The 27,831-nt window shown below is 33.3% G+C and overlaps 1 protein-coding gene across 1 annotated transcript; it reads left to right on the top strand.

Moving 5' to 3' along the window:
- The first annotated feature begins 15,926 nt into the window (after positions 1 to 15,926).
- LOC132614807 (cytochrome P450 71AU50-like) lies at positions 15,927 to 18,790 on the top strand. The gene is made up of 2 exons (XM_060329352.1): positions 15,927 to 17,372; positions 17,962 to 18,790. Exons 1-2 carry the CDS (start codon positions 16,488 to 16,490, stop codon positions 18,574 to 18,576), a joined length of 1,500 nt encoding a protein of 499 aa, XP_060185335.1. The 5' UTR covers positions 15,927 to 16,487; the 3' UTR covers positions 18,577 to 18,790.
- The last annotated feature ends 9,041 nt before the right edge of the window (positions 18,791 to 27,831 follow it).

The raw sequence follows: 27,831 nt of genomic DNA, 5'->3' as shown, positions 1-27,831 counted from the left end.
GTTGGTTGTACTCCAAGTTGGCTGGGTAATTCATCATCAGGTGGAATCACGGTGGCAAGAGGACACTGGATTTGCAACTCTGCTACCATTTGCTCTGATGCACTAAAATCTGCATTATCATTTACCCCACCTTGCTGCACTGCCGGAACCGGCACATGTGTATGCACAATGACTGCCTCGCCCTATACCAGTTATAAACATTCAGTGAAACAACAAAAATACAAATGCAAAATGAATTAAAAACATCACCGGGATATACAATAAAAAAATCAGTGTAGTGTTCATTGCACAGTAAATACACTGGAATACAAGAATGAGTTAGAAAACAGTGAAATATAATTTGAAGTATAAAAACTTGGGTTAGAAATATAGTGAAATACACTGGAAAGTGTTAGAGATGCAGTGAAATATACTAAAAAAAGTTACAGTGAAATTCAGTAGAATACAAAAAAAAATATTGTGACAAGTCAAATATGCACTGAAATATAGTAAGAACAATTAGAGATATAGTGAAATATATCGTCAAATATACTAAAAAAGATTAGAAATGCAGTGAAATATACAAATTAGTGATAGAAATACAGTGAGATATACTAAACTTGTTATGTGAATATAAGTAAACATGTGTGTACCACATCCTTTCACAGAACCAAAAATGGGATTCGGAAAAAAGAAAAAAAAATTGTTCTTAGGTACCTGTGGTTGTGTTGGCTTCGGGGGTGTTTCACCGCTACCTTGAATCTCTTCAGTTGAAGCCCTTAAAGTATCCCCACTTTGTGTACTTCAGCGCATTCCAACACCAGAAACATCGCCAGTTAACATTGTGTCTGCCAACTTCATATTTTTTTCCAATAATATATATTATTGTGAGTTCCTATATGTATAACAAAACAAATTAAAAAAAGTACATATTGTTAAAGGGTAGTTTTCACCTTATTTTCATCGATACCATCTTTGACAGTTGATGTCTCTTTGGCATATTATTGTTCTTGATTGAATTCATGCGAGTATTGTATGCCAACCTCGCATTGATTTACCGGAGCTTCACTATCAGCAGCCTTAGAAATATATTTAAATGTTATTCGTAAAAGTATGGGAACATTTTTCATTCAAAAATCTGTATTTTGTGAATAAACTCAAATTTATTTTGGATTTACCTTTTCTGAGGTTTGATTTCCCTTTATTGCCTCAATAACCTTTTTGAAGTTGTCATCGATGCACTTGCGAATATCATCCATGGACTTGCGAATATCATCCATGGACTTGTTAATCTCAGTAAACTGAGCAGATACCTACGTGTTTTTGACAGAACAATACGTCAAAATTTTCAAAACCCTTAACAAAGCAAAATATTACAAAAAAATAAAAATGAGAACAACACACTTACATCGTTCTTAAAAGCTTGAAACTCCTGTCTGAGCAGTTTCACCTCATCAGTTTTGGTGGTTGTTTGGACAACACGATGCCTTGATGTCGAAGCGTCCTTCGATGTTGTGAGTGGTTCATTCCGGGCTGGTTGTTTCTTAACAGTAGAATCTGTAACTGAAACCCGTCTGCGTTTCTTATAAGGCGGTGAATCAGATACGGCAGACCGTTGTTGCTGTTTACCCCTTACATTGTGTGGTGGTGTGGTACTGAAGTCATCATATTCATCATCAACCATCTCGTTGCCTTCGGCAACTTCAACTCCGTCTGTTAAGTTGGGGATAGCTTGTGAAACAACAGGAGGCAAATTAAGTCGTTCCAACTCAGCAGTGGTTGGAACAACATCATCAAAAGTACAAATCTGTGAATAAAAAAATTAGAAACAATGAGATATACATTAAGTACATCAAAGGAAATTGACTGAAATATATTTGTGTAGATACATATAATGGTTTCAAAAATAATATATGGAAACATTTATGATATTTGGGGGCTACAATGAGAAAAACAGTGATATAGAGGTCTGAGTCGATGAAAAATATAGTGAAATACATATGATTACCCCCCTGAAAAAGTGATGATCTACATTAGAGTAAAATAGAGTGCGAAATATACTGAAATACAATAAATATATAGGTAAAAACACAAGTGATATGCAATGGGATGCAAATGAATAAAACTTTGATTCAAATACAGTTAGAAAAAAAGAAGGAATGCATGTGTAAAATTTACCGGGTGTATGTCATCTCTAAACATGCCTTCCATCAAAGCATCAAATTTCGGTCTTTCTTCAACAGTCCGCCAATTCAATATTCTTGGAATTAAATTCCCCAACTTAATTGCAATATTTGATGGGACTTTTGAACAAGATTCATATAGCCAAACTTGCATGGCAATTGGCATTCCGTGAATCCTATAATATTGCTTGAAGTCGGCATATTTCTGACTGATGCTTGTAACCAACTCTTTGAAGGACTCTTTGCCCCAAGGATAATCAACATATCTCCCATCCTCTACAACGTCAAAATGTATCCTAGGTATGTTCGATCGAATAGGCTCACCACAGAATACGAATGTATTTATAAAATACAATATGGTCATCTTGACTGCGTCCTCGCCTTTGTCCTCCCAATCTGTATTGTTGAAACACTCAATCAGCTGCCCCCTTTTGATGTGATCAGATGTTCCACCCAAATAATCATCCATAAGCCTATTTTTTTCGTCTTATCGTATACAAACTCATTTGCGTCTGAGACACAATTCAATCCAGTGATTAGTGCAAATTCTCTAATGCTAAAATGCAATACTTTTCCATTATTTCAAATGTAAAGCACTCGTATATACTTCCCTTAAGCTCTTTAACCATGAAGCACCTGAACAACTTTGCTTGTACATCCATATGCTGCATTCTGAGATATTTCCCAAAAATAGAGTCTGCAAACTTGTCCATCTGACCAGCCCCCTTTAGTTTACCCCTAATGTCACTGATTACATTGACGTTCGTGTATCTTGGCATAGATGGGGCCACAGCAGGCTGCTTCGTGACCAATAATCTAGAATCCTGGACCAAAAGACATGTAAAACACAGTCAATTTTCCCTACGAAACTAAGATACAAAAATTTAAAAACAAGAAATCACAACTACAAATAAACACAACTGCTAAAGTCTTAAAAGCTATAACAAACATGCTGCATTTTTGACATTGACTGAAATACATTGAAATATAATGAACAATTATACTGATAGAATGTCTGACCCAGATTAAAAACAAAAATATAACAAAACTCAAAAACATAACTACCAGTTGGTAAAATGTATATAACAAATTGAAAAACGCATAAATAATTCAAAACAAAAGGAAATACGAAAAAAAAAACATAAATATATGGGAAATATAGATCTGGTGAATTGAAATACATTCATGAAAAGGGGAAAATACCTCTCCAACGTCTTCTACATCAATTGAAGGTTTCTTCAGAACTACTTTTTTGCCCTTGCCTCTAGGAACATTCTTTGTAACCTTTCTCTTCTTCTGTTCACGCATTTGAGAAACTTTTTTATCTGGTGCTGACTGTTTCCTCTTTGTTTCTTTATCATCATGAGAATCATGATGTTGTTTGTTCCTTCTTGGATCATTGATTTTTTTGCTACGCATCTCAGCATAAGATGACCCTCCTGCAATGGGATTTTCTTGTTGAGTGAATCCCAAAGAGAAACTAGGAGCATAGATTATATTTTCTATACCTCGAGTTCTCGTGCCCGGAGAGCCAATTTCAGCCATTGAAATGGAATCTGTGAATCTTGATGAAAAACAACACTAAGAATGGATGATTTCTATATCTGAGAATGATGAAATTAAAGCAACAGAGAATTTTACAAAAAATAAAAAAAATAACAAACGACATGCATCTTCACAGAAAATATACTGAAATACAGTACACAAAATCAAAACCGAAAAAAAAACTTACCTATTTTTGGTAAATGTTTTGCTTAGAAACTGTAAAAATAATGTGGTGTTATGTGAGAGTGAAAAACGGAATTGATAATTGAAGAGGTGGAAGAAACTGATTTGAATTATGGAAGAAATGGGGGGAATTGGGAGTTAATTGCGTGTATTTAGGTGGAGAGAGAGAGAAAGAGTATATTTGGGAACTATGCGTGAAAAGAGGGATATGGTGTTGCATGGTTAATTAGAAAAAAAGTGGGGTAGCTATGAAGTGTAAAATTTGAAAAATATATTTATGGATCATAAATATTAAAAAGGTTAGTTATTATCCATAAATAAGTCTTAGGGGTAGCTACACCAAGTAAATTTTACATTCATTTATTTCACAACCATCACTCTTAACTTCTTTATATTATTGGCAAGTTGGGAAGCAAAAAGCCCAGTAATCTCATTTCATGGCTTCTCTATTCTTACAATTTCTTGCACTACTTGCAGTCTTCAAGAATTACACAAAAAAATCATGAAGAAAAAGAAAAAACTTCCTCCAGGCCCAATAGGGCTTCCAATTATAGGAAATCTTCATATGATTGGCAAAAATGTCCACCAAGATCTTCATAAAATAGCCAAAAAATATGGTCCTATTATGAGCATGAGATTTGGTCTAGTTCCTGTAGTTGTTGCTTCATCTCCTCGTGCTGCTGAACAATTCTTGAAGAACCATGATCTCGTTTTTGCGAGTCGACCAAATAATAGAACTTCTCAATTCATCTCGTATGATCAAAGAAATTTGGTATTCGGAAAATATGGACCTTATTGGCGAAATATGCGAAAATTGTGCACTTTAGAATTGCTTAGTACTCGCAAGATCAATTCATTTCAATGCATGAGAAAACAAGAAGTTGCAAATTTTGTAACTTTTATCAATCGGGCAGCTTCTAGTGGTGTGAATGTTGATATTAGTGCTTTTCTACATTAAATGCCAACATGGCATGTTTAATGGTATTTGGGAAACAATACACGGATGATGAATTTGATGAAAGGGGTTTTAAAGATGTGATTCAAGAGTTTTTAGTTATAACGCAACGCCAAATATTGGTGATTTTACCCCTTTCTTGATGTGTTTGGTTTGCAGAGAGTTGTTCCTCGTATGAAGAAATTGACAAAGATTTTTGATGAATTTTTGGAGAGAGTTATTGATGAATATGTTCAAGATTCTAAGGAGGAGGAGTTAGACAGAGCGGGTTCTTTTCAAATCACGTTTGTGAAAGTAAATAACTCGTAATTTCTTGTAGTTGTTAATTTTTATGAAAATAATAATTAAACGTCAATTTTTGTAATTTTCTTGGGATTTTTAATTTTTTAATTTTTTTAAGGGCATGCTTACTCCGTCTTGGACTCGGGAAATTTGAAAATTAAAATACACGTTTTATGAGGTGAAAATTAGGTGTCAACAACCTACACCAGTAGGATTTCAATTCCACTACACGAGCAACTTCAGTTTACAACTCTATCGTAAGCTAGGAATTAACTCCCATAATCCCTCACCCTTACAATAACGCTTATGCAACCTTGGAACTAACTCTCATAGTCCCTCAACCTTTGCAATACTTCGATTGCATGCACCTCTACTTGACTAACTCTAGCCAAGGAAACTAATATACCTAGACTCACTCTAGCCTAGTGTACCACTCAAAGGTACCCTTTGAGAATTCAAACCGTGACTAACTCTGGTCACCCACATACTTATACACTTGGACTAAATCTAGCCTAGTGTACCACTCAAGAGCTTGTGGAAGCAACCTTGAGACTTTAAGACACCTACACACAGCTTTCTTTAAAGAGAAAAGTAGGTTTATAGTTTTAGCACAAATGACAAAACTCAACAGCTTGAGAACTGGAAGTATCTTCCTTTGCAACGAGCGAACCCTTCAATCTGTTGTAGAAGGTCTTGGATGGTACTTGAATAACCTTGTGACGGCTAAGCTTTTGTTGTGAATTCAGGTTTTTCAAGACAACCTAAAAAACCTTGTAACATGTTGCTTTTATACTAGACTGTTGTGCAGTCAACAATTGGTGCTTTACAGCTGTTGCTGTTGACTGTACGGAGAGAGTAACTGGAGGACCGTCTTAGCTGTCGACTGTACGAAGAGAGCAGCTGGGGGATCGGGTCTCATTCTGGTTCTTTATAGTTTGACAATCATCAAAACATGGAATATGACATTACCTATCAGTGTGCCCATATCCTCTAAGAAGATCTCAGCAGTTGATTGTGAAATGCTGATAGACAGGATGACCTACAGAATAAAAACATGGGGATCCAAGTATTTATCATATGCTGGGAGGGTACAACTAGTTAACTATGTCCTACTACATATCCATTCTTATTGGGCAACTATGTTCCTATTGCCTTTTTTTTTTTCATCAATCTCCCCTCCAACGAGAGGCACTTTTATTGGCTGCACAGGAGCATCAAAACATAGGTATTACACCTTTGTACCTATCTTGTATGGACAGGTTCCATACTAAGCACGATAGGATTTCTTTTAAGCTTCCTATTGCCTAAGAAAGTAATTAAGCAAATTATAGCTTTATGTAGGAACTTTCTGTGGAGTGGGGAAGAGAACTCCAATAAGACACCATTAATTGCATGGGACTTAGTATGCAGGCCTAATAGAGAGGGTGGATTGAGTGTAACTGATTGCTTGACTTGGAATGAGGCTGCAGTAGCAAAATATGTCTGGAACATAGCTAGTAAAGCTGATAATTTGTGGGTGAAATGGATTAACCATATTTACTTGAAAGGGAATGACTGGTGGCAATATGAAGCACCATTAGACAGTTGTTGGTACTGGAAGGCAATATGCAGTATAAATAACAAGTTTGCAGCAGGGTATGTGAATAATGGGTGGATCACTGGTACAGGAAAATACACTGTACATGGAGGATATATATGGAGCAAAGGCGCTGCAAATCAATGGCATAGCTGGAGGGAAGTGTGGAGCAATGCTAATGTACCTAAACACAGTTTCAACTTAACTATGCATAATAGACTGTTGGCTAGAGACAGGCTAGTTAAATGGAGATTTGCGAAGATGATATATGTCTGTTATGTGGGAACTGTCCAGAAACAAAGGATCATGTATTTTTTTCAATGTGCCTATTCACAGAGCTGCTTAAAGGAGATACTTGAATGGATGCAATGGATGCAAATACACATACAAAATTGGGAACTGCTTGGAATTTGGAGGAGATTGGCAAGGAAATTCACTGGGAAGATTAGTAGGAAATTTGTTTGGTGTACTGTTGCTGCTACCATCTACTACATATGGATGGCCCGGAATGATGCCCTATGGAACCACATGATACCACATCCAAGAGTGATCCTGAAGAGAGTGATGACTGATAGTAAATACAGAATAAGAGAAATATTGAACAGGAAGAACAATTGTAAAGATAGGGGGTGGATAGAAGATATACTAAGGAGGATAGGGTAATATAGAAAGGAATTGTAGGTGTTGGTCGTTAAGATTACTAGGCTCTTTTTCTGTTTTTTTTGTTTGCTGTTGATGTATGGAACTTGCAGTTTTGATTAGTGAAGTATTTGGTCAAACTTTTAGAAAAAAATAAGTGCGACTACAAAAACTGTTTTCAATAGAATGGGTACTTTGCAATTCCATGCAATAGCCTGGAGGATAGAGGTGAAGTGTACTCAGGTCCATATATGATGGCAAATAGACGACATTGTTAAAGTATGGAGCCACTATTAAAAAAATATTATTTTCCCATTGAAATTTCTTGATGAAAAATGTTTAGTGGATATTCCTACTGAATGTTAGTGAGAAAAACCTAATTAATAATAGTGTTTTCAAATGACTAAATCAAGAAGTTTCTCAGCGTCTCAATGAAAAAATATTTTCCACCATGTATTTTTCCAGTGAGCTAGTTCGGTGGGAATGAGGTGGAAACTCATATTTTATAACACAAATTTTCCACTGAATTTCGGTGGAAAAAATCTAGTTTCTAGTAGTGAGCCCAAATTACAATTTTAACAATGAGGTATTGAATATGATACTCCTATGAGTCAAACTACCAAACTTACCGTTAAATTGTTGGGGGTAACAATGAGGTATTGAGTATAAAATGTTCTTGTACGCTGATGAGTGTACATCCTTGTATTGACTGATATTAAATAACTCCTAACTGAAACTGGCAACTTGGAATGTGCGAGGGTTGAATAAAGATTATAAGAAAAAGAAGTTCAAGGTTTTTATAAGAGGCAAATATAGGACTGATTGCTGTAACTGAAAATAGAGTTAAAGAGATTGCTTATAGAATTAAAAAAAAAAAAAATTGCTTATGGTGGAAACTGGTTCAACAACTATCAATGTATAGCAGCAAAAGGGGAAGAATTTGGCTATTATGGAATCGTTGGCACCTGGCATAAATGGTTTTGATGTTTTTTTTTTTTTTATAAGGAAGTTTGTGACATAGTGAGATTAAGAGATTGAGAATGCAATTATAGGTTTTTTCAACTCATTAGAGATGACTAATCCACCAACTGTACAATAGTGATACTGATCCCACATGTAAAACACCCTACCTGTATGAAAGATTTCAGACACTTATTTTATTGCCACTACTAAAAAAAAAAAAAACTATTTTCCCACTGATTTTCCACTAAATGTCGACGGGAAAAACATAAATAGTACAGTTTTCACATGGAAAATTTATGAAGTTTCCTAGCATTTCAGTGGGAACATGTTTCCCACCATGCATTTTCCTGGTGAGATTGTTCAGTGGGAATGAGGTGGAAAAATTATGTTTTATAGCATAAATTTCCCACAATGTCATTGGAAAAAATCTCTTTTTCTAGTAGTGTGCACTGTGGTGTACAAGATTATCTCTAAATTGTTAACGACCGGACTCTTTGGTACGCGGACTAAGTTATTCTGGGAGTATAGTCTTGGGATTATAATTCCTGACTCACTTGTGAGACGAGAAAAAATAATACTAAGCTTGATGGGTTATCCAAGACTATGTTTGTGATAAATTTTATATCTTGTTTGGTTGAAGGTATAAATTTATTTCTTCAACCATACAAAGTGTAAAATTTATCACGAACTTAATCCCTGGATATCCTACCTTATTCCCGCATACCAAACGACGCGAGTTGTGAATGACCTTGTATATACCTTTCAAGTTGCGTTTGTCCCAGAATGAGTCATCTAACATAATATAATTTTAGGCCTATATGGTGTAAAACGTTTCTTACAGTGGTGATGACTTAATATTGTTGATCACTTTAGCAACTAAAATAGAACTCTCTCTGCAGTACTTGCTAACAGCTTCAATGGATACCTCTAACAGCTTCAATGACACCTCATGATCAACAACAATTAAGTAGGCACCCAAATTAAAGTAATGAAGAAACTACAAAACCAGTTGGAAAAGAAGTTAGCATAAAGAATGGTGGAAAGTTTAGATTTGAAAAAATTAGAGTACTTAGACATAGTCATAAAAGAAGGCTTTAGGCTTCACCATATTACACCACTATTGATTCTTCATGCATCCATTGAAGACTTCCCAATCGATGGCTTTGATATACATAAATGTTTAAGGATTCTAGTAAATACTTGGGCAATTGAAAACGAGTCAGAAGTTTGGCCCAAACCCGAGAAGATCATATCAGAAAGGTTGTTGGTACGTAGCAACATCCATCTTCATGTACGTGACTTTAAACTTGTACTGTTTGGCTTTGGTAGAAGAAGCTGCCCTCGTTTACATTTTGGGACATTTGGTTAGTAAATAAATCTTTATTTTTCTTTTGCAACCTATGAACCTTTTAGATTGTAAATACCTAATTGTTGCCCCTCAATTTACTCCCAAAGTTTCTTCTTAAATGATTTAGTTTATTGGGGTGACAATCCACTTCCTTATACTCGCCGGAGGCGAGAAACTCCTGTTTAGATCAAATTTTTAAAGTGCGTTCTTGAATTTTACGCATTATTAATTTCACAATTAGAAGAAAGTACTCAAAAAGTTTTTTTTTCCAAATTTTCTTTGTTATTATTTACATGAAACGATCAAAAATGCCCCTAACGTATTACGAATGACAAAAAAATGAGAGGTGAAAAGTGACTTTATTGCTTAGCTACATTAATTTAAAACGGGTTTTGTATTGGTTTCAGTGAAAGATGGGTCAGGTCTTTTTGGATTGAGTCAGCATTTTATGTGGACCAATAAATAAAGGTCAACGTGCGTAATCGAAATTTAGTTAAATGTTTGTGTCGTTAATGGAGGGACAATTTCAAGCCTAAAAATAACGTTAGGGACGTATTTGATCCAATAGGTGGAAGGAGGGCAGTTTTAAGCAATTCTTTTAGGGCATTTTTTTTCCCTAAGAGGCGGAACGCAATACAACTTTGATTCAATAGGTGGAAGGAGGAAATGTTTTAGCGAGATTTTAATACCGGAGGGGCCTTTTTCACCCTTTTCCAAAAAGTTAAACCAAATCACCAACTAAATTCATTCGAAACAGAGTCCAAGTCTGGTCTTCTGAGAGATGAAAGAAATGACGCTGTATAAATCCAAAATGTCTTTCTCTCATTTAATGAATCCAAATCCAATCCCACCCGTCTAGAATTCAAGATCAACTATTAAAATTTGAATAAAGATCTAAATATTAAGGTGTTGCATTAAGATATGAATACTAAATAATTAACTCAATATATAAATGTATAAAGCTTGTCTTTATTTAAAAAATAATAATAAATATAAAATTTATATAATAATATTTAATAATTCTATATCAATAAGATACTTTAAAAAAAATTATGTAGTGCTTGGATGGTGGTTACAACTAACTAAGGGTGTGGTTATGGGTACATAGTAGTTAGTGATGATGGTGGTTGACAATATTGATTAATAATGGCTGTTGATAGAGGCAATTCATAGTTGCAACCGATAATATAGTGATATCTAATGGTGGTGCGCATGATTGCTATTGGTAGTTGGTGACTTACAATGTGGTGATTAATGTCGGTAGTGATTAGTGATTGTTGCAGTAAAGATGGTTGGAATTGATGATTGTAAAAAATGGCTAATGGCGAGGATAAATTATATGTGGTGATTAACGAAGGTGATGGTTGTGGTGGAAGATGGTGTTTTTGAGCTGTAGTAATTGAACGAGGGAAATGTTTGGCGGTGGAAGTGGATGGACTTGTGGCGGAGGAATGTCATCTTTACAGAAGATCTATTGGTTGTAAAATTTTAAAAATAAACGCATTTAATGATTAAAATATGAATGATTATGATTCAGACCTAAAAAATAAACACACTTAATAACTGATATCTGAATGATTAATATTAAGACTTTCATTAAGTGCAAACAAAAGTCTTAATATATAATTAACATATTTTTCATGTTACGTCAGTCGACAGATAGCATATCGATCAATGGGTATCGAAACATGCATCATTGTTAAGGAAAAAATTATTGAATGATTTCGGCCAGGGGCGGAGCCAGCGTATGTCCAGGGGATTCATCCGAACCCCCTCGGTGAAAAATTACAGTGTATTTTCAAAGTTAAAATTATTTTATTATGTATATATAATAGATGTTGAACCCCCTGACTTCTTCGTATATTTACCTTTTAGAATTTTTGAACCCACTGGATGAAAATCCTGGCTCCGCCACTGATTTTATATGTACGTCGTTTACGTATCTATTTAGTTGGCGTGTTGATAATGATAGATTTGGTTATGGCGACGTGTTCATCTGGGCCGTCGATTCAAGATCAAAGGAGTTATGTATCCCAATCAAAAGGTGGCAGGGCCATGGTTAACCGCACGGAAATCACATTTAAAGTTGATCTATTATAGGATGTGATACAATTTTGATTTATACTGCATCTTAAAAAAGTCTATTTTGTTAGCTTTTCATGTTTCTTCCACTAATGACTTAGAGTATGTTTGGATTGACTTATTTTAGGTGTTTTTAAGTCAAAATAATTTTTAAACCTTTTTATAGTGTTTGAATAAAATTAAAAAGTACTTTTAAGTAGTTACTTTCAAGTCAAAATAACAATAATAAGCTATAAGTTATAAGCTCATCCAAACAGACCCTTAGTAAAAGACTAGCAATATATGTTCGTGCGATGCACGGACCGAATATGTTTATTCACTTTAATTAGCCAATTTTAAGGTTTGTATTTTGAAAATAACTTTTAAAAACACTCTAATTGTTATTATATATAGCAACATATACAAAATGTATTTTATGTACCATAAAAAACATATGATGGAATTAAGTTTTTGAGATGGAAAGAGTCGGACTTTTTTCTCATTTGTCATGACAATGAAAATTGTTCATCGATGTGAAAAAGAAAATTAGCAAGAATATCAGGGAAAATTAATATTTTGATTCTAGATTTTTTTCTTTTAAATTCTTTAATATCTTATATGTATACCAATAGGTTGATATCCATCTCAATTAATTAATTAATTATTCATATCCAAACATAAGAACCATTGTTGTATATATTGAATTTTTAAAAGCAAAACTAATAAAATATTTTTATTAAATTAATTAAAAATATATTATAATATTTTATATTAACAATTATAGATAAAAAGAATTGTTACAAAGTAATTAAAATTAGAAAGATATATGGTATATCGTAAATCACCAAATTTTAACTCCGAAATGAAAATATAAAGTAATACATTTTATAAATGTAAAGAAACAATAATCAGAGAATGCAAAGGAGAGTAAAATAAGTGAAGTATTGACAAAGAAGGAAAATGAGAATAAAAGTCACTCCCTCTCTTCACTTTTACTTGTCCACGTTGACATATCAAGAGAAAACTTTTTTTCTTCTTCTTATTTTACCCTTCACATTAATTACTCATTTTCAAATCATTTTCTAATGCTATTGAGACTATACACCAATAAATATGAGTATTATGATAAAATATATACTTTATTTATTAATTCTTAAAGAGCGTGAAAAGTCAAAAGTAGACAAGTAAAAGTGCACGGAGGGAATAAATATGTTTAGCAAAATTAAAATTGAAGTGCATATGTATATACATGAGAAGAGAATAAATACTCAGTACTATAACATATGTCCACGTGGGATAAAAAAGTAGTTGATTAAAGTGTACAATGTATATAACTTTTAGTATAAATTTGCATTGCTATTATTCGCCCTCTCTTCACGTTTAAAGTATTGACAAAGAAGGAGAATGGGGATAAAAGTCACTACCTCCGTTCACTTTTACTTGTCCATGTTAACATATCAAGAGAAAGAAATTTTTGTTCTTATTATTAATTTTACCTTTCACATTAATTACTCATTTTCATATCATTTTCCAAGGCTATTGAGACTTACATCAATAAATATGAATATTATGGTAAAATATATACTCCTTCTGTCCCATATTACTTGTCACTTTCCCTTTTACAGGCCCCTTAAGAAATCATAAATAAAATATGTATTTTACTATCTTAACTCTATCTCTCTCCAATAAATACATTCTAATCAAAATTGACTATTTTTAAAAACATTTATTACTACGGATAAAATGGAAAAGATTTAATTAATTTTATCTTAGTTTTGTAAATGAACAAGTAATTTGGGCATATATTTTTTGTAATGTGGCCGAGTAATATGGGACGGAGAGGGTAAGATGGGAAATATTTAATTAATTTTATCTTGGTTTTGTAAATGAATAAGAAATTGGACATATATTTTTATAATGTGGCCAAGTAATATGGGATAGAGAGAGTATTTCATTTATTAATTCTTAAATAACGTGAAAAGTCAAAATTGAACAAGTAAAAGTGCACGGAGAAAATAAATATGTGTCGGAGAATTAAAATTGAAGTGCATGCTTGTATAAATGAGAAGAGAATAAATATTCAGCACTATGACATATGTCCACGTGGGAAAAAAATAGTTTAGTAATGTGGCCAAGTAATATGAGACGGAGGAAGTACTTCATTTATTAATTCTTAAAGAACTTGAAAAGTCAAAAGTGAACAAGTAAAAGTGCACGCAGGAAATAATTATGTCGAAGAATTAAAATTGAAGTGCATACGTGTATACATGAGAAGAAAATAGATATTCACTACTATGACATATGTCCACGTGGGATAAGAAAGCAGCTGGTTAAAGTGTACAATTTATATAGCTTTTGGTACAAATATTCATTGGTGTGTTAGTCCCTCTTGAACATTTATATATATAAATAAATATATAAAAGAAAATGAAATGGACTCAAAAGTAGTTACCCTCCGTCTCAATTTAAGTGTCTTACTTTTCTTTTTGGTTATCAAAAAAAGAGTGTCACTTTGTATATTTAGTAAGTTGACAATTCAAATATCATATATGACAAAGTTAAAAACACAAAATTTAAATGACATTTTAGTACATGACTACATTATATATATCTTTAATTTAGGACTATAAAATTCAAACATATCCTTCTATTTTTAAATTTTATGTCTACTTAAACTAAGATACTTAAATTAAGAACGGAGGAAATATATACGAAGAAGAAAAACGAAAATGATAAATTAAGGAAAAGTCAAAACTTTTAAACAATGGCAAAAAGCAAGAAAACAAATGATCTATATTCTATAGTGCATTGGTAATATGGACAGTGTCCCATCTCCAAATAGCAAGTGTACTCAATAACATGTGTCCCTGTTGGTCCCACCCTTTTGTACAATTTACCTAACGATTTGTACACTTTAACATTGCAGACTTGCAGTGTTCGTCCTTTACGGGGCTTATATATAATAGAAATATTTAAGTACTCTTTTGACAAAATGGAGAAGTAATAAATTAATAATAATAATAATACATGACTGACCTACCAACTCGGCCACACAATTCATTCTCTCTCTTTCTCAGTCTTTCTTTTACCTTATTTTTTATTATCAATAACCACAATCTATTGATTCGATAAACTTAAATTCTTATTAAATAGACTTGGGAAGAGAGTACAGGGACAAGTGTACAAATAGCCCGATTTTGAGATTCAAATTTAAACCGTGACCGAAGCTCAATAATTTTTTTTTAATAAATCTAGCCAATCCAAAAAATAACTTCAGATGTACGGAACTGAAGTTGCAAATTTTAACTGAAATTTTAATATGTTACTTTTGCTAAAAGATTTCAGAAATATGTTCTTGAAGTTTGACATATTGATTGTGCAAGCAAACTTTTGATATACGCATCAGAAATTTGACTCGCCTAAACCAAGTTTTTGATTGTTTTATTTAAAATTTAACATGACAATCTCAAATATCTTACTCGTATAAGAAAAAAACAATTTCTAAACTCGAATGTAAGACTACTGATTAAGGATATAAATAAATCAAGACAAACTAGACTTCCATCTTTGACAAAAGTAAATGACACCTAAAAAGTAGTAAATGATAGCACAGTCAGACCTCTATATAACGGCACCCGTATATAATAACACTTTTCTATAACAGTCAAGTTTTTTCAGAATCGATTTTTTATGTTATATTTTATTTCTCTATAACAACATTTCACCTATAACAACAACATCTAACTTTATAACAGTGCATTCTTTGTAAAATTAGCCCCTCATATAACACCTATCTTCTTTTTTCGGTAATATAATAATTAATCATGCTTATAAAAATAGAATATCTATGATTATCAATAATAAGTGTAGAGATTCTGATCAAATATTTGATCATTTAATACACTATTTATATATATATTCATGATTAAATGACTTTCCTTCGTTATACAAAGTGTGATTGATCTTAAAATTTGACAATTAAAAATAAAAATTAGATTTTATGCATCTTTTTTGCCTATAACATCGAAATATCATTTAAATGTCAATGTTATCATAGGTGTATAATATCCATTCTCTATTACAGTCGAAAAATTTCAGACTCAACGATACTGTTATAGGGAGGTTTGACTATACATCTTCGACAAAATTGGCACTGTGCTTAGGCTTGCTGACGATTGTAGTGGGATGTGACATGTGCCATGGCATGTGTTACTGGTTTTGATAAATATAAAATACGAGACGTTAAATTGGTCTGTGTTAAGGAAATAGTAAAAACGAAGTACATATTTGTTCAATTTTGTATTTTCTTTTTGCTTATTAATCCAGATTAATTGAGGGTTTAAGTTAAATTAAGGATATATTTGATCAACTATTGAACGATAACACAAATATACGAACTAAACTATTAGTATTTGCTTAATTTCAAATACTCTAAAAATATATTTGACGCTTTTCTCTCTTTTCAGTGTAAGATTTTTTTGCTTTCGCCATTCTCTTCTTCTTCTTTTTTCTTTTTCTTTTTTTGTAATTATCTTCTTCTCTAAAAAAAAGGTATCTTCTCCTCTCGCATATTATTTTTATTTCGTATTTTCCTCTTTGTCTTTTCTTCTATTGTCCTTCTGTCATTCCGTGAAATCAAGAAGGACCCAAAGTTAATATGGTGTTACAACATAAGTCCCCATAAATTCATTTAATTTCTTTCAACCCCTACGCTTAACTTCTTTATATTATTAGCAAGTTAGGAAGCAAATTAAAATACATCAATTGCTATCCATGGCTTCAACATTCTTACAAGTTCTTGCAGTAATTGCAGTGCTATATTTTCTTCAAGAATTACATAACAAATTCATGAAAAGGAAGAAAAAACTTCCTCCTGGCCCAAAAGGGCTTCCAATAATAGGAAATCTTCATATGATTGGCAAAAATGTCCACCAAGATCTTCATAAAATAGCCAAAAAACACGGTCCCATAATGAGCATGAGATTTGGTCAAGTTCCGGTAATTGTTGCTTCATCTCCTCATGCTGCTGAACAATTCTTGAAAAATCATGATCTTGTTTTTGCAAGTCGGCCAAATAATAGGGTTGCTCAATTAATCGCGTACGATCAGAGAAATTTGTGTTTTGGAAAATATGGATCTTATTGGCGGAACATGCGAAAATTGTGCACGTTAGAGTTGCTCAGTACTCTCAAGATCAATTCTTTTCAAGCCATGAGAAAACAAGAAGTTGCAAATTTTGTGACTTTTATTAATCGGGCAGCTTCTAGTGGTGTGGAAGTTGATATTAGTGCTAGACTTAGCTCATTAGGTGCTAACATGGCTTGTTTAATGATATTTGGGGAAAAATATATGGAAGATGAATTTGATGAAAGAGGTTTTAAAGATGTGATTCAAGAGACTTTGATTATAACAGCAACGCCAAATATTGGTGAGTTTTTCCCTTTTCTTGATAAGTTTGATTTGCAGGGATTCAATCGTCGTCTGAAGAAATTAGCAAAGATTTTTGATGATTTTTTTGAGAGAGTTATTGATGAACATGTTCAAGATTCAATTGAACAAAAGCAAACTACGGATATTGTTGATACTATGATGAATATTATGCAATCTGGCGAAGCTGAATTCGAGTTTGATCGTCGCCATGTCAAAGCTATTTTGCTGGTAACATTTTATTAATCATAACATGAATAGAACTGCAAGTTAATTTTAATTTGTTAAACTAATATCCACTAATAGTGCACATTTTTTTTAGTAGCAGGTCATTTTACCTACAGGAGCAGATAATTTGTTTGATTTTCAAGATTACAAATCTCATTTTTTATGTAGAGCTAGTTATAAATATTTTGGGGTGACTTTATAGTGAAAAAAAAAAAGTCTTTTACATGTATATTCATTATCATTCTAGTTTGACTTTTAGAAGAGAGTTGGCAAAATCTTTGAGACCACTAGCTATATTTGAGGCTTGGGTTCATAGACTCAAAATTGTTGAAAATTTCTCAATTGAAAATTTTAGCGAAAAAAAAAGAGCTTATTCCTACTTTAGGGACTTCATTTCTTTATTGTTTCTTATCTATTCATACTTTCAATTATATATACCATTAGTATAAGTAATTTTATATCATTTTGTCACTTTTACATGTTATAGTACGTATTCTATTTTATTTTCAAAATTACAAATTCTATGTATACTTAAACATGTGAATATTGGTGACCACTTTAGCAATTGAAAAAAAAAACACTCTCTATGCAGGACATGCTAATAGCTTCAATGGACACCTCATCAACCGCAATTGATTGGGTTTTCTCTGAACTTCTAAGGCACCCTAAAGTAATGAAAAAACTACAAAATGAGTTGGACCTAATAGTTGGCAAAAATAGAATGGTGGAAGAGTCAGATTTGGAAAAATTAGAGTACTTAGACATGGTCATTAAAGAAGGTTTTAGGCTTCACCCCATTACACCACTATTGATTCCTCATGAATCCATTGAAGATTGCACAATTGATGACTTTGCTATACCTAAAGGTTCAAGAATTTTAGTAAATATTTGGGCAATCGGAAGAGATCCAGAAGTTTGGTCCGAACCTGAGAAGTTCGTCCCAGAAAGGTTTGTTGGTAGCAATATTGATCTTCGTGGACGTGATTTTCAGCTTTTACCGTTTGGCTCGGGAAGAAGAAGTTGCCCTGGATTACAATTAGGTCTCACAATCGTTCAATTGGTGCTAGCACAATTGGTTCATTGTTTTGACTGGAAGCTACCAAATGATATGATGTCAAACGATATAGATATGACTGAGAAATTCGGTTTAGTTACCGCTAGAGCTCAACATTTAATGGCTATTCCTACTCATCGGTTGCATGCATAATTGACCTGAGCTTACTAGAAACTTAATTGAGTGAACACGGGAAAGGACTTACAACTTTTTCTCTGGAACTATGTTTTTAGTTTTTTTTTTTCCCACATGTTTAATATCATTTTCTCATCTTTTATTGTGAAATTTGGTACTGATTTGGCGGCCCAGTTTTAGGCTTGAAGAAAATTCATTTTTTTGCGCAGATTGTCCTTTAATTTTGGGGTGGTCTTTAATTTTGCCCCTCAAATTGTTGGTCTTTAATTTTTGCCCTTCGCTTAAAAGAATGGCCGAAAGTAAATTCTAGGTTCGACCTCCCACACGGTCAAAAAAAAAAAATCGCAAGGCAAGGCTTTGCAAAAAGTCTACCGCATAACTAAAAGTCTGTCTTATAAGGCAAAGTCTGCCGTCTCCGACAGACTTTTAGTTGTGCCTTAAGGCAAAGTCTACCGCATAAGGCAGACTTTTTGCAAAACCTTGCCTTGCGATGCGATTTTTTATTTTATTTTTATAACTAAGTCGGGGTTCGAATCCAGAACCTCGGAGTATTTAGACGAAGGACAAAAACTAAAGACCAATAATTTGAGGCACAAAAATTAAAGACCATCCCCAACGAAGGCCAATCATGCAAATTGCCCAATAAAATTTGGTTCGTTCCTTTAAAATAATTCAAACTTGGGCGACCTCCTATTGGTCCAGATGCTAGTTTGACTCATTGACATAAAAGAACATATGATTTTCTTACTTTGGGCTGAGTCGAGGTTTAAGACTAATCCAACTACGGGAGGTAATATAAGCTCATGAAAACATGATCCATCCAACTTATTTAAGTTTGACCCATCAACTACGGGTTAACAGAATTAGTTCATGAAAACGTGACCCACCTAACTCATTTAAATTTAGTCAATTTTGACTCGACCAAAGCAAAATTGAACTGATATATAGTCCAAATCGACCCATGAGAAACATTGTCAAAATATTTTCAAAAAAGTTTTTGTTGTTTAATATGTTATATATAGGCATAATTAAGAAAACAATATTTTATTAGGTACTTAAAAAATAAAAGAAGAAACAAAGAAATGAAAATTTAGTAAGAATTGAGTGGGTCGGGTTACAATCTGCCTTTTAATCTATGTCAACCCAAGTCATTTTAGCCCAAGTAACTTTTAGAACGCTTAATGACCCACACATTTATTAATCAACCCATTTCGACCATTTCAAATTCAGCATAACCCACTCATTTGACACCCCTAAATCCAATTATGTTAGTACTTATCAGATTTGTTATTAGCCAAATTATTAATGTAATAAATATTAGGCGCAGGATTAACTTGGCATGGATGTTGATATATTCAAATGTATACCTTGGTATATTTGAGTATAATATGGAATAATTTGGGCATTAGTGGATTTGGGCCGAGATTGAATTCGGACGGGCCCAAGGATAATAAGGGGAAAATATCTCATATATACGGCTCAAACATCTAGTTTGCAACCGATGCAGCCCACCGTATCATCAGGATATAGATAATGTATCCGTTTTTGTATAGTTATATATAAGTTGTTCAACTTCTTTTTAACTTTTGCATCTGCTTGACGCTTTTCTAATGAAATTTTCATTGAACATAACCAACAAAGTCGAGAAAGAAAAAAAACCAAACAAAGAAGGAAACAAATGGCCACTTATCCTATTGTAAATTTAATGAGCCAACAAAATTTACTGGGCTCGATTTATGGAACAGCGAGAATAAAGAAGATGAGGGGAAGAGATTTCTATGCACAGTTGTTGCCAAGCGGGAAAATAGGGCTAGATGGGTAATAAATTAATAAGTAGGTTAGAATAAATTAATTAGATGGTCGAACGGTGTCTCCAAGTAATTATTTCAAATATATATAAGCAGCTAAGGGGTACAAACACAGCTGCTCTAACTTGTACCAACAGCTTTATAAATTGTACACGCAATGAATGCTTGTACCATAAATTATATAACTTGTACATTTTATCCTACTATTTTTTTAGCTCACGTGGACATATGTCATAATACTTAACATTTATTCCCTTCTCATGTATAGACGTATGCACTTCAATTTTAATTCTCCGACACATTTATTTCCTCCGTGCACTTTTACTTGTTCATTTTTTACTTTTCACGCTCTTGCTGAATATTTATTCTCTTCTCATGTATAGACATATACAGTTCAATTTTAATTCTCCTACACAAATTTATTTCCTCTGTGCATTTTTATTTGTTCACTTTTGACTTTTCACGCTCTTTAAGAAACTTTTCATGTTCTTTAAGTATTGATAAATCTCACATGGATATATGTCATAGTACTGAATATTTATTCTCTTCTCATGTATACACGTGTGCACTTCAATTTTAGTTCTGCGACACATATTTATTTTCTCCATGCACTTTTACTTGTTCACTTTTTACTTTTCACATTCTTGCTGAATATTTATTCTCTTTTCATGTATACATGTATGCACTTCAATTTTAATTATCCGACACATATTTATTTTCTCCATGCACTTTTACTTGTTCACTTTTTACTTTTCACATTCTTGCTGAATATTTATTCTCTTTTCATGTATACATGTATGCACTTCAATTTTAATTATCCGACACATATTTATTTTCTCCGTGCACTTTTACTTGTTCACTTTTGACTTTTTACGTTATTTAAGAATTAATAAATGAAGTAATCCCTCCGTCTCATATTTCTTGACCACATTATAATCCCTTCTCATGTGTAAACATATGCACTACTATGTTAATTCTCCGACACATATATTTCCTCCGTGCACTTTACTTGTTCACTTTTGCCTTTCACGTTCTTGCTGAATATTTATTCTCTTATCATATATAGACATAATATATAAGCGGCTAAGGGGGTACGAATACAGCTGCTCTAACTTGTACAAGCAACTTTACAAATTGTACACGCAATGAATGTTTGTACTATAAGCTATATAACTTGTACACTTTATCTGACTATTTTTTAAGCCCACGTGGACATATGTCATAGTACTTAACATTTATTCCCTTCTCATGTATAGACGTATGCACTTCAATTTTAATTCTTCGACATATTTATTTCCTCCGTGCACTTTTACTTGTTCATTTTTTACTTTTCACGCTCTTGCTGAATATTTATTCTCTTCTCATGTATAGATGTATGCAGTTCAATTTTAATTCTCCTACACAAATTTATTTCCTCTGTGCACTTTTACTTGTTCGCTTTTGACTTTTCACGTTCTTTAAGAATTAACAAATCCCGCGTGGATATATGTGATAGTACTGAATATTTATTCTCTTCTCATGTATACACATGTGCACTTCAATTTTAATTTTGCAACACATTTATTTTCTCCATGCACTTTTACTTGTTCACTTTTGACTTTTCACATTCTTGCTGAATATTTATTCTCTTCTCATGTATACATGTATACACTTCAATTTTAATTATCCGACACATTTAATTTCTCCATGCACTTTTACTTGTTCACTTTTGACTTTTCACGTTATTTAAGCATTAATAAATGAAGTACCCCCTCCGTCCCATATTTCTTGGCCACATTATGTTCCCTTCTCATGTGTAAACGTATGCACTTCAATGTTAATTCTCCAACACATTTATTTCCTCCGTGCACTTTATTTGTTCACTTTTGACTTTTCACGTTCTTACTGAATATTTATTCTCTTCTCATGTTTAGACATATGCAGTTCAATTTTAATTCTCCTACACAAATTTATTTCCTCCGTGCACTTTTACTTGTTCACTTTTGACTTTTCACGTTCTTTAAGAATTTATAGATCCCACGCGAATATATATCATAGTACTGAATATTTATTCTCTTCTCATGTATACACGTGTGCACTTCAATTTTAATTCTCCGACACATATTTATTTTCTCCGTGCACTTTTACTTGTTCACTTTTGACTTTTCACGTTCTTGCTGAATATTTATTTTCTTCTCATGTATACCTGTATGCACTTCAATTTTAATTATCCGACACATATTTATTTCCTCCGTGCACTTTTACTTGTTCACTTTTGACTTTTCACATTATTTAAGAATTAATAAATGAAGCACTCCCTCCAACCTATATTTCTTGCCACATTACTTGACTTTTCAGGTTCTTTATGAATTAATAAATGAATTTCTTTAAGAATTAATAAATGAAGTATTCTTTTCGTCCCATATTACTTGGCCACATTACTATACTCGACTTTTCGCGTTCTTTCAGAATTAATAAAAATGAAGTACTCCCTTCGTCCAATATTACTTGGCCACATTACTAAAAATATATGTCTATTTTTCTATTCTATATTTTTCTTCTCTTCTTCTTCTTCTTATATATATAAACGCCCAAGGTGGACAAACACAATAACAATAAATTGTACAAAAAGCAACTGAAATTGTACCTAAGCAGGGACTAACATGTGTACATTTCAGAAGTTGAACATTAATTCTACCTCTTGTGTGTTTACTTTTTAAGTCCCCGCAGGTCCGCAATGTCTTAATTATCCTTTCATTTCTTTCATTTGGCATGTGCTCCCTCTGTCTCAATTTAAGTGTCTACGTTTGACTAGACATGAAGTTCAAAAAATAAAGATAGACTTTAAAATCTTGTGGTTCTAAATTAAAAATGTGAATAATATAATAAAATATACTTTGAATCTTGTGATTATAAATTTGACATGTAGGATATTTGAATTATCAACTTACTAAATATAAAAAGAGACGGACATAACCAAAATAAGACAATTTTTTTTTAACAACAAATGCCCAAGTGAACGAACACAACAACAATAAGCTGTACAAAAAGCAATTGAAATTGTACTCTAAGCCAGGACTAACATGTGTACATTTCAGAAGTTTAACATTAATACCACCTCTTATGTGTTTACTTTTTAAGTTCCCACGTGTACACAGTGTCTCAATTGTTATTTCATTTGACATATACTCCCTCTGTCTCAATTTAAGTCTACGTTTGACTAGACACGGAGTTTAAGAAACAAAGATAAACTATCTTGTGGTCCTAAATTAAAAATGTGTATAATATAATAAAATATCCTTTAAATCTTGTGATTATAAACTTGACATGTAAGATATTTGAATTGTCAACTTACTAAATATAAAAAGAGGCGCATATAACTAAAATAAGATAAATTTTAACAACAATTGAGAAATTAAGGGGAAAAATAAGACGAAAAGAAAAAAAAAATATAGAGACTCACTATGAAGAATCGCGGTATCCTTTGCATATAAAAACTAACTAAATTGAGTAACTAAATTAATCATGTTGAGCCCCTTACATCGCACGGGCATAGTTTGCTAGTCTCTAATAAGTGACCTTCTAAATGAGTTAGTCCAATCAACATTAATCAAACCATTAGGCAAATAAGTTGGACGGGTAGGCAATATTATGCCGATAAATGTATGTTTAGGCCGAGAGACAACGAATAATATACGTCTTATATTCGCAAGGGACAATGAATATAGGCAAACAATAACAAATACTCCTTCTGTCTCAATTTATGTGATACAATTAGAATTTTGAAATTCAAACTTCTAAATTTTAACCGTAATTTCAGACATAGAAGCTTTAATTTTTTGAAATAAAATTTATATATTTGAAAACTATGTAAAGTGCTATATATCATAGAAATAATTAATAAATTAAAATATTTAAAAGATATATAAAGAAATTCCGATCAAAGAAAAAATATTATTGACTCTCAAAATTTCAACTGTGCCACGTAACTTGGGATGGAGGGAGTAAGCAACAACTAGTAATGATAATGATAGGCAAACTATAAGCACATAAATTTGCATCGAGGAATGGAGTCACTTCAAAAGAAAGAATACCATTTTGTTACCCCTTTATGTATATCACAATGTTCGAAATGTTAGAAATTAGAACTATTTATCATGAATGTAACATTAACTTATTAATTAAATTTTACCAAGCGACCTAGATGTTAATAGTTGGTGAACAATATTGGTGGAATTTTTACTCATTGTAGCTTCTTTTAAGATTTAATTATTAATATTAACTATCCTTTTATTTAATTACATTTAGCAGTTAATTAACTTTTCTAAATTACAAATGGTAGCTATATCAAAAAATACATACCCAAACACATATATCTTTCTTTTTTCTCAGTCACTACCCATTTTAGATTTTTCATTTCTCAAAACCCTAAAAAATCTCTCTCCCCTTCTCTCAACCACCACCACCATGGCCGCACCGCCCCCTCTCTCTTCTCCCTCTCCCTCTGTGCTCACCCCTCTCTCTCTCCGCCGCCCCTCTTTCTCTTCTCCGCCTCCCTCTGTGCTCACCCCTTTCTCTCTCTTTTCACTCTGCAGATCTAGCCGTGTGCATTGTTGGTGGCGGCGGTGATGGACTGATTTTGAGATGGCGGCGGAGAAGATGACGTAGAGGTGGAAAGATTAGGGTTTTGTTAGTGATGGAAAAATTAGGGTTTTTTTGTGGTGGTGGTGTCTCAGATTTGGGTTTTTGGTGGTGGTGGTGGTGTCTCAGATTAGAATTTTGGTGGTGTTGGAGAGATTAGGGTTTTTTGCTGATGGTAGTGTCTCAGATCTGGCCATGTGTATTTGTTAAAAGCCAAATACAAATACATTCAAAAATATACATCTCACAAATACACTGTTTCTGAATGTATTTGTCTTTGTATTTTTTAGTGCATTTTTGAGTGTATTTTGTTAATAGCCAAACACATTATTTTTTTGAATGTATTTGTCATGTATTTGAATTTTTGGTCTTGTATCTGAATGTATATGTTGAAATCCATTCAAATACACGAAAATTTGAATATATTTGGCTTCATAGTAGTTGGAATGCACACAATGTATTTGAAATACATAAAAAAAAAGCCACTGAAATACATCAAAAAAATAATAATAGTAAAATACATAAAAAAAATCACTGAAATACATAAAAAAAGACACGGAAATACATTATGGCAAAAAAAATCACTGAAATACATCAAAAAAATAAAATCACTAAAATACATCAAAAATATATATATTAATATCTAATTTAATAGCTCCACCATTAAAGGCTAAAATCAAGGATCATGTTTTTTTTTTTTTTACCTTGTTCTCATGTATTTGTTGGCAAACAAATACACGCGAAAACATACACTATTTTGCCAAAATGTAGCTACAAATGAAAATATTTAAAAGGGTAGCTACAAATGGTAGGAAGCTACAACAAGGTAGTCATTTGAGTAAGTTTGCCTATTTAAGTACTATAATTTGTTTTAAGTATCAAATTGTAGTGGTTTCTGTATGATCCTCATTTAATTAACTGCCATATTTGAAAACTAGATGAGTTTTTAAATTGTGATATAGTTTTGCTCGCAAATCACTTTGCTCCATCTTAAAGAGACGCACACAAAAACCCTCAAACAACAGATAAGTTACGTAGCAAATTAATTATGATTCCACAATTGAAATTCCAAGCAGTGAGAATTGAACTCCCTCTTTCGGATTATATTCAAGTGATTTTGTTTTTGAGAAACTATTCAAGTGAATATTAAAAAAACACTGCTACTTCAAATGTATAGATCCAAAATTATTTCTCTGGGGATACATTTGTGACATATATCCATAGTAATATTTAGGGTCTACAGAGAAGAGAAAAAATCAAAGGAAGATAAGGTTATTTCTCTTTCCTCTTTGCTCTCGGGGATACATTTGTGACATATATCCATGGTGAGATGCGAACATCGCCGATGAATTCCCCCAAATCTGTTGCTCCGACAACTGGAGGAGTGAAAAACCCTTGGGGGAAAAACAGACCACAACGGATTTAGCAGCACCGACTGATGTCCTCGTGACCCACAACGAGTTGGGCGAGTCAGAGAAGGCTATAGATGCAGGAATACAGGCTGTGGAAAAGGAGAAGCAAACATGGGCAGATATGGTGGCTGGAAACAAGTCCTCGTCAAAAGGTATGACTCTGTCATTCATTGCCCCAGTGATTGAAAATGGAGAACGGATTGGGGAACTACAGAGGAATGAAATTGAGAAAGGAGCTGAAAAGTGGAAGCTCGCTATTATTCTGTATCTGGTAGGTGACTCTCCGAGCATTGGAACGATTCAGAGATTTTTAGCTGGGTAGTGTAACTTTGGTGCGAAGCCTAAAATTTTCTACCATAATGAAGGGTACTTTGTGGTTAAATTCCATAGTCAAGAGGAGAGGAATAAGGTCCTATACTCCGGGCCTTATACCATTAACAGTCGTCTAGTTATCATTAAGGTGTGGTCTGTAGATTTCATGAGGAAGTGTTGAAGATAATACCATTATGGGTGGAGATCCCTAATCTACCACTCAGTTGCTGGGAAAATGAAACTCTACGTAGGATCGGGAGCTGCTTGGGGGTACCAGTGTATGCAGATGACTGCACCTCAAAGGTGGAGCGCATCTCATATGCTCGAATACTAGTCGAGATGGATATAAGTAGACCCCTCCCTACAAAGGTCAAACTTAAAGGGCCTGATGGGAAACACTTTGAGCAGGCAATTGCTTATGAATGGGCTCCAATCTATTGTAATGTATGCTTACAACTAGGGCATTGCTGCCAGGCCAAGGAAAAACCACCCCAGCAACAAACCCAGCAAGATAATGCCCAGGCTAAGCAACCAAGTGGGCCAAACCAAAAGAAGCAGGCCAAGCCTCCTGTTGCACCACAGCAGCAGAAAGGGAGGAAGATGGTGCCTAGGACAGCATGGATATCTAAGGAAAATGGGGATTGTGGATCATCTAGTGGTGTAGAGGCCATGGTAAAGGAACCTAACGTATTTGATCAGGAACAACTGCCTGCAAATGATGGTGTTATTCAGGAAAATGCAGAGTGGCAAACAATTAATGGAAAATCTGCAGCCAAGGGTACTAAATCACCTGATGCACTGGAGGTTGAGGTGGGTAATGAGTTTCAAGCAATGACTAAAGACAAAGGCCAAATTGGTGCTAAGAATGCTGGAAAGCAACAAGTTGTGCAGAGCAGTAAAGGGGGCACTGCAACATCTTCACCCAATAATCCTTAATGAAGATTGCTGCATGGAACGTAAGGGGAATAAATAAGGTTTATAAGCAAAGGGAGTTACAAAAGTTTATCAAAGAGAATAATATTAGCCTACTAGTTATCACTTAACATAGAGTTAAGGAGCAATATAGAATAATAAAGAAGGTATGCCCAACCTGGACCTTTGTCTGTAATTATGCTCCTGGT

This window comes from Lycium barbarum, chromosome 10 (genome assembly GCF_019175385.1).
Source record: "Lycium barbarum isolate Lr01 chromosome 10, ASM1917538v2, whole genome shotgun sequence".
Lineage (NCBI taxonomy): Eukaryota > Viridiplantae > Streptophyta > Magnoliopsida > Solanales > Solanaceae > Lycium > Lycium barbarum.
This window is presented reverse-complemented; position numbering and strand designations above follow the sequence as displayed.